At 41.5% G+C, this 11,544-nt stretch overlaps 1 protein-coding gene across 1 annotated transcript; it reads left to right on the top strand.

Annotated features, from left to right (window-relative positions):
- The first annotated feature begins 3,820 nt into the window (after positions 1-3,820).
- Positions 3,821-10,499, top strand: LOC112079183 (fibropellin-3-like). The gene is made up of 4 exons (XM_024145206.2): positions 3,821-3,960; positions 4,374-4,452; positions 5,440-5,639; positions 10,400-10,499. Exons 1-4 carry the CDS (start codon positions 3,884-3,886, stop codon positions 10,455-10,457), a joined length of 414 nt encoding a protein of 137 aa, XP_024000974.1. The 5' UTR covers positions 3,821-3,883; the 3' UTR covers positions 10,458-10,499.
- The last annotated feature ends 1,045 nt before the right edge of the window (positions 10,500-11,544 follow it).

Here is an 11,544-nt window from a genome sequence, read left to right as displayed (position 1 = left end):
CCTGCGTGTACGCGTCCTGGCCGTGTACCGTCCTGCCGTTGTCGCGTCCTGGCCGTGTACCGTCCTGCCGTGTCCTGTCGCTGCGTGTACCGTCCTGCTGTCCGTGTACCGTCCTGCTGTGTTGCTGTCCTGAATGTGTGCTGTCCTGCTGTGTGCTGTCCTGCTGTGTTGTGTACTGTCCTGCTGTGTACCGTCCTGCTTGTTGTTACTGTCCTGCTGTGTGTCTGTCCTGCTGTGGCGTTGCGAGACTTTACTTCGCGGCGCCAGTCAAGTTCAAATAGACTAAACCATTGTTTGTCACATCAGATGTCGTCACCGTCGACGATGGCTGTCAATAATCGTCAATAGACGATGCTATAATATCGTAATATCACCAATCATACTACATGCCTTCAGAAAGTATTCACACCCCTTGACTGACTTGTTCCACATTTGTAGTGTTCAAGCCTGAACTTAAAATGGATTACATTAGATTTTTTGTCACTGGCTACACACAATACCCAAAATGTCAAAGTGGAATTATGTTAGATTTTTTTTTATTTTTTACAATTTAATTAAAAATGAAAAACTGAAACTCTTGAGTCAATAGTTTTCAGGAGTAAATTTTGCTTAACAAGTCACGTGGACATTAGTTTTGAATGACTACCTCATCTCTGTACCCACACATACAATTCTGTAAGGTCCCTCAGTCGAGCAGTGAATTTCAAACACAGATTCAACCACAAAGACCAGGGAGGTTTTCCATGCCTCACAAAAGGGCACCTATTGGTAGATGGGTAAATAAAAGCAGAGATTGAAATCCCTTTAAACATGGTGAAGTTATTAATCACACTTTGGATGGTGTATCAATACACCCAGTCACTACAAAGATACAGGCATCCTTCCTAACTCAGTTGCAGGACAGGAAGGAATCCGCTCAGGGATTTCACCATGAAGCCAATGGTAACTTTTTAAAACAGTTACAGCATTTAATGGCTGTGACAGGAAAAAACTGTGGATGGATCAACAACATTGTATTACTCCACAATACTAACCTAATGACAGAGTGGAAAGAAGGAAGCCTGTACAGATTAAAAATATTCCAAAACATGCATCCTGTTTGCAACAAGGCACTAATGTAATACTGCAAAAAATATGGCAAAGCAATTCACTTTTTGTCCAAAATCAAAGTTATGTTTGGGTCAAATCAATACAACATATTACTGAGTACCACTCTCCATATTTTCAAGCATAGTGGTGGCTGCATCATGTTATGGGTAAGCTTGTAATCGTTAAGGACTGGGGAGTTGTTCAGGATAAAAAAGAAACGGAATGGAGCTGAGCACAGGCAACATCCTAGAGGGAAACCTGTTTCAGTCTGCTATCCACCAAACCCTGGGAGATGAATTCACCTTTCAGTAGGATAACATCTAAAACACAAGGCCAAATCTACACTGGAGTTGTTAACCAAGAAGACAGTGAATGTTCCTGAGTGGCCGAGTTACAGTTTTGACTTAAATCGGCTTGAAAATCCATGGCAAGACCTGCAAATGGGTGTCTGGCAATGATCAACAATGAATTTGACAGAGCCTGTAGAATTTTGAAYGAATAATGGGCAAATGTTGCACAATCCAGTTGTGGAAATATTTTAGAGACTTACCTAGACAGACATTCAGCTGTAATTTCTGCCYAAGGTGCTTCTACAAATGATTGACTCYGGAGTGTGAATACTTATGTAAATGAGATATTTCTGTATTTCATTTTCAATCCATTTGCAAAAATGTCTAAAAACGTGTTTTCACTTTGTCTTTATGGAGTATTGTTTGTAGATGGCTGAGAATTACATTTTTCCATTTGGAATTCAGGCTGGAACACAACAAACTGTGGAATAAACCCAGGGGTGTGATTATTTTCTGAACGCACTGTATATAGAGCACTAATTGTTATTGGGCCCTGGGCAAAAGTAGTGCACTATATAGAGAATAGGGTGCCATTTGTGATGTAGTCCATGCTATATTCCTATAGTCCTGAAATTTTCCAGGTCCTAGATTAGCCTAGTGAGTCATTCAGGTCCTAGATTAGCCTAGTGAGTCATTCAGGTCCTACATTAGCCCAGTGAGTCATGCAGGTCCTACATTAGCCCAGTGAGTCATTCAGGTAATAGATAATCCATCTATGGAGACCATTGTTATTTACAACAGACCAGGGACCCCCCTTGATAATCCATCTATAGAGAACGTTGTTATTTACTACAGACCAGGGACCCCCCTTGATAATCCATCTTTAGAGACCATTGTTATTTACTACAGACCAGGGACCCCCCTTGATAATCCATCTATAGAGACCGTTGTTATTTACTACAGACCAGGGACCCCCCTTGATAATCCATCTATAGAGACCGTTGTTATTTACTACAGACCAGGGACCCTCCTTGATAATCCATCTATAGAGACTGTTGTTATTTGGGTCAACATACCCTTTATTCACCCATCATTAGTAGCATGCTGCCTGAGTGATAATATAGATGACATCAGCACAATGCTACAGTATAGATTCACTAGTCAGCAGCACATTGTTGAATGGTGATCTATATTCTCCACCTCTTGCTAGAGTAAAGCAGGGCTATAAGTTTTCCTTATATACTGGACATACCTGGGTTCAAATACTACTTGAAGTCTTTAAAATACTTATAGTGTTCCGGGAGTGCCAGATGGGCGGTGTTTGGGAGTGCCAGATGGGCAGGGTTTGGGAGTGCCGGGTGGGCGGGGTTTGGGAGTGCCAGATGGGCAGGGTTTGGGAGTGTCGGGTGGGCGGGGTTTGGGAGTGCCGGGTGGGCGGGGTTTGGGAGTGCCGGATGGGCGGTGTTTGGGAGTGCAAGATGGGCAGGGTTTGCAGTTTTGCGGTTATGATATTAGTTTCGTTGCGCCAGGCAAGCTCAATCAAATCAAATCGTATTTGTCACATGCTTCGTTAACAACAGGTGGACTAACAGTGAAATACTTACAGGCCCTACCCAACAACAACAATACAGAGAGAAAGAAAGTAGAGAAATAATTGAAAAGTAAAACACGTAATAATAAATAACAATCGTGCACAGATAATGTATTTAATAATATTTCAAATAGCATTTGATCCCAGGTGTGGTACTGCATGGCTGTGTGCAGTTGTTAATGGGATTTCCACGTGACAGCAACTGTATTAGACAGTGATAATGTGTTTTCAAATTAGATTCACCCAAGGGAAAGACAGGTCGTGAGGACTGTTCTCTGACTGTCTAATCAGGTGATGGCAACAGTGTGGTGGAAGATGTATTATTGCAGGGTGAAGAGACCTATAAAACCTGTGGTTATACAGTGACTGGTGCCCACCTTTACTGTGAGGTGAACAACAATATGTAACACAGGATTAGATATTGCACATTCTATCTAGTGTATATGCTGCAACCTATGCAGCAAACATAACGTACATAATGTAATGGCGTACTACACAATGCAAACATGCTAAACTTTATGGAAGCAATCATCTCTCTTCACCTACACTTGCGTCTCTGTCTTATTGCCATTATTGAAACCTTGACTATTTCTGCTACAAGTACAGTCACTGAAGCGAGAGAGTGTTCACCTGTATTGATTCAATGTACTGAGGTGCATCTAAACTCAAATCAATTATTTAATCAGCCATTTCACCTCTTTCCATGATCGAGAACTCACAGTAAACATGTATTGTGTTGTTACATGTTCATATTCTATGTGCTGTATGGTTTATATATATAATGTGTTTTCTATGTTAATATATGTGATTTATTCCCAGGGACGTGGTGTGAACTGAGCGTTGACGAGTGTGTGTCGAACCCGTGCCAAAACGGCGGGAGCTGCGTGGATGGTCCCAATCGATACCAGTGCTTATGTGCTGGAGGCTTCATGGGTTTCCACTGCGAGACAACTTTGATGAATGCATGTCGGGCCCCTGTCTTCACGGGAGGTAAACAACGGAAGCATTCATTACCAGTAAAACTGTTAGTGCTTCTCCTGCTGAATATAACACGTCGGTCCTGGGTAGGACATGTGTGTTGTTTATAAAACTGGTAAATAAAGTGTTCGATTTTTTAAAGGGGAAAAAAGGAAAATGGTTGCGGAAATGGAGGATATAATTGGTGTGTAATGGTGTGTAATGTATAAGAGTGGGAAATAGGGCTTGTGTACTCTACACACTTTGTACCTACTATATGTCCGTTTGACCTCAATTACCTCAGTTTACATTCCCATGATTAGGATATTTGCCTTCTCTCAGTGTTTAGCCTTTTAATATATCTAGAGGCCTAGACCAGACTGGGACCTGGGACTTGGCACCGCCGTATAGGCCTGTTTTCTTATGATTCTCTCTTATCTTCCCAGGTGCATTGATGGAGTGGATGTGTATTACTGCCAGTGTGAATTGGGATGGACTGGTGCCAGATGTGAAATGAACATTGATGTGAGTTGAGCTGAATGATAGTTGGGTATCTGGTAAGACCATCCTGCATGGGACTCGTCATCATTACATAACATGGTCTCATTAGAATATGTTAAAATACTGTCATTTCGCTAAACATTGTAGTTATATTTCATCCAAYCTGACAAATTAGTTATTTGTAATTAACAGTGACCTATGACTCATATTTCACTATAGTGACATAAAATAGTGTCATTTCACTATGGACATACGTTTTATATTTTGTAATAGTGACTGTGCATCACATCTGATTATTGTACAACATTCTAAAACATGTGAACCAGGAAGATCCAGATGATTAGTCTCCATTCTAATCAGACCTGAGCTGCTCCAGTGTGCTGTCTCTCCCCTTTCCCCATCCACAAGCCACATCGATTCTCCTACAGCATAAGTCAATTGAGCTACATGATCATGTAAGCATTGTATAAATACCTGATTAAAAGGAATCGCCTCACCCTAATTCCTAATTGATTTTAATACCCAGCCCAGCTTCAGTCAGCCTCCAGAGAGAGCACTGGGCTGATAGAATAGAATACTAAGGCAGCCGGAATGTCTCTCTGAGGTTCCGCTCTGGAATGRGCAATCAGAGGCTCTTATTGTCTCGGCTTAAAGACCCGATTCTAATCTAGAATTCTGCACATACTCTTTTAACTCATCATCCAACATAGTCAATTACGCATTTTAACAGTCATGTTTTCATATACAGGCCTATGTATTCATATTCAAGTCATTCTCTTACAATATTCTGTTTATCTATATATCTGTGTTAGAACCACCATGCAGCTGTGGATATTTATAGTTACTGTGTTCGTTCAGAGTAGGAGTGCTAATCTAGGATCATGTAATATCAATATTATGATCTTAAAAGGCAAAAGTAAACTGATCCTACATCAGCACTTCTACTCTGAGACACTTTTTAATACAGGCCCTGGTCTCGTGTTTTACATGGTGCTATTTCCCCATCTACAGGAGTGTTCTTCCAGTCCGTGTCTGAATGGTGGCTCCTGTGTGGACTTGGTTGATAAATATGCGTGTTTCTGRCRGGATGGATACACTGGAAAGAACTGTGACATTGACATAGACGTCTGTCTAGAAACCCCCACCAATGTCACCCTGTGTTTAAATGGAGGGACTTGTCTCGATGGCCAAGGCTCCAATTTCACCTGCAGGTCAGTGAAACACATGACTACATGATGAATAGAATGTATAATACATACATTTCAATATATATGTACCTGTATATAATATGTACATGTAGAAACTTGGATTRTTTTATATATATTTTTCAAATAATACAATATATTACAGTATTATAGCACCTCAAACATTTACCTGTTTGGATACACAGATTTTTGCACCAAGGACTCATTTTAATAATTCATAATAAAGACATATATATACCTGCGTATAACAAGTTACAGAGCCTGATACCTGTCGGCTGTAAGTGAAGTAATACAACATTATCCAGTGTTATGATATGCATGTTTTGACACAGTCTCTGTYTTATGAGTTGATTTAAACCACCGCCTCCAATCAGACTGAAGTCACGCTGCCCCCTCATCTCTCAGATTGACATGCATCTGATTGGTTTAATGTCAGGTTGCCACAGCAACAGAACCATGTCATGTCATTTCCCATTAACACGCTCTCCCTCCCCTGTGTGATGTATGGAGTCTAGCTCAATCAGTGGAGTCTGGTCTCACTTTAAATCAGAGGWCTGTTCATAGTAATGCCTGGACTGGAATGAATGAAACACTACTAAACACATCAAACACAATGGTTTCCATGTGTTTGTTACCGTTCCATTGATTCCAGTCCAGCCGTTGCTATGAGCCGTCCTCCCTCCCTTCACATTGTGAATATAGCCAGACACTGCACTGCAGTAATAGGGTGTAGATTTGCCACAGCGTGGGTCCCCTCGACGTCTTGCTGTTAATTACATTGTCTTAGCTGTAGRACATATGCTCAGGTTCAGGGCCGTAAGTCACTGTGGTCTAGTGTAAAGACAGAGGGCCGCATCCCAAACAGTACCCTAGTCCCTACATCTTCTGACCAGAGCCCAATGAGTCCTGTAGTGCACTGTAAAGGGAACAGSCATTTGGGACGCAGCCAGAGAAGGGCTGCCTGCCTGCTGCAGTAATGTTTAGTCTGGTATCAACAGTTGGAGGACAGTTGGATGTCACGCTGCAGCATCTGGCTCTGTATACTCAATTATAATTCAATGTTTATTTTTTGTGAAACGAATGCTGAAGTTGTGTGCATATGCTTTACTTTCCGTATGCTAGGTTTTTGTTTTTGGTTAACCAATGCTGCATGTTTATGGGTATGCAGTATATGCCATATGTTGAAGTGATTTAGAAATGAAGGCGTGTTCTATTGTCTCCATTTCCTTGGTGACAAGTCACATGTCAATCTAATGTGTCTTTTAACACGAAGTGACACAATGTATTGTAATCATAAACTGTACGTGAGGGAATAACACTCTTTCTCATTAGATAATGGATGTTATAGGTTGCAACCAGCGACAGACTGCATGCAGTTCAGTCCATTTGGTAAATAGAGATCCATCCAATATTATGCGTGGTGTCAGGATTGCAACAGATTGGATGGTTGAATGTGATGTCTGGATTTGATGGCAATTCAACCAGCCTCGGGGACTAGCAGCATGGAAGCATTTCCTAGCTTGGTAACGGTTGGATGTTGTGTCTGTTCCAAACGGCACCCTATTCCCTTTATAGTGCACTGTATTTGACCAAACCCCTATGGGGCTCTGGTCAAAAGTAGTGCACTGTTTACAGGTGGGTAATAGGGTACCATTCGGGACGCAGGTAGTGTCTCCTTGAAGTAAGACGTCCGTTCTCAATCTGGTGTCTCCAGAGATTTGAGGAGTCCTGTACGAATGCCTTTCAGCCACATTATTATAATACACATGGACATGAAAAGGACTTGGTTGGTGAGAATGCATTCTAGAGATTGTTACTTTATGTTGTGTGTAGTAAAACTGCTCCCCCCCCCAAGCTATCACTGTCAATACTGCAGAGTAGTCTAGACCAGTTATATGCTACTTATATGCCACTGCTATACTTAATATGGTAACACTTTACTTGACACTCAGCGTCATAACTATGCCATAATATGTCATAACAGCTGACACAACTTGTCATAACCTGTTATAATATGGTCATAACACTGTCATGACACATATTTAGAACTGTTATGACATYTATTGAGTTATTTTATGGCTGGTTATGACACCTACATAAGAGTGTTAAAACCCACAAAACAATACATTCCATTACACCATAGCCTACTTGTCAAAGGTATGTTTATGTTATATATTTTATTTTTAATGGACCATATTAAAGTGTCATTGTAATTGTGCAAACATTGATGTCGGACATGCACCTACCCCAGTTCTCTGTTTCTGGTGACTGGGATGAATGCAGGACTAGATTTCAGGAGCAGGACAAGACATCCTCTTTTAGACTGATGACTGACATAAGGGCATGTACGTGACCGGCCTATCTGGCTTATATGATTATGATGATCATAATGCTTCTTGACAGTGTCACAAAGTCTGTTTTCTTATGATATAAAATATGATGCAGCATCTGGCTCTGTATGCTTCTTGTTTTTAGCTGATAGGAGTGGAAGCCGATGGGGTCGGCTGCTGTAAAAGCCCATCAGTGACAAAGACTGACGAGCTGTGCATTCCGAGATGTCTTTCTGCACACCACTGTTGTGCTGTGCCTTTATTTGCCTGTATGTGGCCCGCCTATTAGCTTGCACGATTCTTGCTATTCTCCTTTGACCTCTCATCAACAAGCTGTTTTTCGCCCACAGGCCTGCCGCTGACTGGATGGTTTTTGTTTGTCGCACCATTCTCAGTAAACCCTAGACACTGTCGTGCATGAAAAGCCCAGGCGGCCGGCCGTTTCTGAGATACTAGAACTGGTACGCCTGGCATCGAAGTCGCTTATGTCACTCGTTTTGCCCGTTCTAACGATCACTCGAACAGAAACTGGATGTCTCGATGCCTGTCTGACTGTTTTATATAGCAAGCCATGGCCACGTGTCTCGCTGTCTGTAGGAGCGAACCATTTTGGTGAACGGGTGGTGTACCTAATAAACTGTTAATATTGTATTCCTAGTAATTGTTCATTATGAATCATTCAGTGATGATAAGTAATGGTGAAAATATATCAATAACAATGTGTCCGTACTGTTTCTTCTACTGAAGACTATAGTACTGTTGTCACGAATATCACCGAAGGTGGCTCCCCTTCCCGTTCGGGCGGCGCTCGGCGGTCGTCGTCACCGGTCTACTAGCTGCCACCGATCCCTCTTTTCCCTTTTCGTTTGGTTTTGTCTAATTGTTTTCACCTGTTCCTTCTTGGGGTTTTTGGGTTGGGGTTATTTAAGTTAGGTTAGCCCGCTTGTGTTTGTGCGGGCTTGTTACTGTTTATGTTAGAGGTGTACTCTGATTATTGTTGAGTTTTCGCTGTCCGTATTTACCAGTTGCAATTGGGTTTGGTATGTTACGCCTGTGTTCGGCATCACCCATTGTACGTGTTCCTGTTTTGGACATTAAAGCGCTTTTTCCCAGGTACTTCTGCTCTCTGCGCCTGACTCCACACCCATCCTCTTCGAGCGTTACAACTGTTTTAATGTTATTTTAGAAAAAATTACACAACTTTATTGTAAAACAAATATTGAATCTTTATTTTACTTTGGTTTAAAAAAAGTATATAAAGTGAATGTATATGTGTACTGTATATGTGATTAGTAAAAATTAAGAAAAATCATTGAAAGAGTAGGTGTGTTTTGACTGGTACTGTATGTTATATGTGTTATTTACAGTACCAGTCAAAATGTTTATTTATTGTTGAATAATAGTGAAGACATCAGAACTATGAAATAGCACATATGGAATCATGTAGTAACCAAAAAAAAGTGTTAAACAAATCAAAATATACTTTAGATTTTAGATTCTTCAAAGTAGCCACACTTTGCCTTGATGACAGCTTTGCACACTCTTGGCATTCTCTCAACCAGCTTCCCCTGGAATGCTTTCCCAACAGTCTTAAAGGAGTTCCCACATATGCTGAGCACTTGTTAGCTGCTTTTCCTTCACTCTGCGGTCCAACTCATCCCAAACCATCTCAATTGGATTGAGGTCGGGTGATTGTGGAAGCCAGGTCATCTGATGAAGCACCCCATCATCTCTTTTTTGGTCAAATAGCCCTGTATGTTATATGTGTTATATGAGAGCCTCCTGACCGGTTGCTTCACCGCCTGGTATGCGAACTGCTCAGCATCTGAACGTAAGGCGATACAGAGGGTAGTGCGAATGACCCAGTACATCACTGGGCCAAACTTCCTGCCATCCAGGACCTATATAATAGGCGGTGTCAGAGGAAAGACCATAAATTGTCAGGACTCCAGTCACCCAAGTTATAAACTGTTTTCTCTCTGCTATCGCATGGCAAGCGGTACCGGAGCGCCAAGTCTAGGACCAAAACGCTCCTCAACAGCTTCTACCCCCAAGCCATAAGACTGCTGAACAATTCATAAAATCGCCACTGGACAATTTACATTGAACCCCCCCTTGTACACTGCTGCTACTCACTGTTTGTTTGTTACCTATGCATAGTCACTTCGCCCCACCTACATGTACAGATTACTTCAACTAACCTGTACCCCCGCACACTGACTCAGTACCGTGTGCCCGTTGTATATAGCCTCATTATTTTTTTTGTGTTACTTTTTATTTTAGTCCAGTTGGTACATTTTTTGTTCTTCTTGATCTGGTTAAGGGCTTGTAAGTAAGCATTTCACAGTAAGTCTACACTTGTTGTATTCGGTGCATGTGACTAGTAGTTTGATTTGATATGTTAATGACACCTATACCATATCTTGTCTTCTCTAGTTGTCCAGCAGGTTTCATAGGGGACTTCTGTGAGATGGACGTTAATGAATGCTGTTAAGATCCATGTCTCCACGGGGCTATCTGCCGAGACCTGCTTAACGGATACCTCTGCCACTGCAGGGCAGGTGAGTACATTACTAAGATTGGTAACAGTTATAATGCATTACACGGCGGTTATAATGAAGCAATAAGGCCAAAGGAGGTGTGGTGTATGGCCACTATACCACGGCTAAGGGCTGTTTCTTATGCGCGACACAACGTGGAGTGCCTGGATACAGCCCTTAGCCGCGGTACAGTATATTGGCCATATACTGTACTGTACCACAAACCCCCATGTGCCTTGTTGCTATTAAACTGTTTACCAACATAAACACGTAAGTTTGCTTCATACTCATGGCATATTGTCTGATATACCACAGTATTAAGCCAATCAGCATTCAGAGCTCTAACTACCCAGTTTATAATGCATTCTATGACCTGGTTCATGGCTACCTCTGCCACTTCAGGGCGGTAAGTCACTATACAACAACTAAGATTGGCGGTACAACTCAATAGTAGGAAGGTGTTCCTAATGTTTTGTATACTCAGTGTATATATTCATGTTATATGAAATATATACCTGGTTGACGCTGCCGCTCTAACTGCAGGGTAGGTAAGTTACTGGAATGTAGATTGGTCACAATAAGTCACTGGACATGGACACAGATCGGCTTTATTGCTATTCTAGCAGGCCTATGTGTTGTAGAATACTGATGTTGTACAATGATGATTGACATTATCAATAAAAAAAATTATAATTCAAAGCAAATCAATCTGTTTTTCATCTCACAGTAAATTCAGATAACAGGCCTAGATCTCTTGCAAAACATGCTGCAATAGATTATAAATAATTTCTTACCACATTAATTATTATGGTGAAAAGCTAACACAGCATCTCTTCAGGTGTGGGTGGATCAATACTTGTATTTTGCTTACAGCTAAAGCATTAATTTGACATTTTTACACTTTAGTCATTTAGCAGACAGAACTGTGTCTGCACCACGTGCTCTCACTACTGGTCCCACCAGGGTTCAGATCTGTGTCTGCACCACGTGCTCTCACTACTGGTGTCCACCAGGGTTCAGATCTGTGTCTGCACCACGTGC

The sequence above is a fragment of the Salvelinus sp. IW2-2015 genome, unplaced genomic scaffold (genome assembly GCF_002910315.2).
Source record: "Salvelinus sp. IW2-2015 unplaced genomic scaffold, ASM291031v2 Un_scaffold7152, whole genome shotgun sequence".
Taxonomy (NCBI): Eukaryota; Metazoa; Chordata; class Actinopteri; order Salmoniformes; family Salmonidae; genus Salvelinus; species Salvelinus sp. IW2-2015.
Note: the sequence above shows the minus strand (reverse complement) of the source record. Positions and strands in the feature narration are given on the sequence as shown.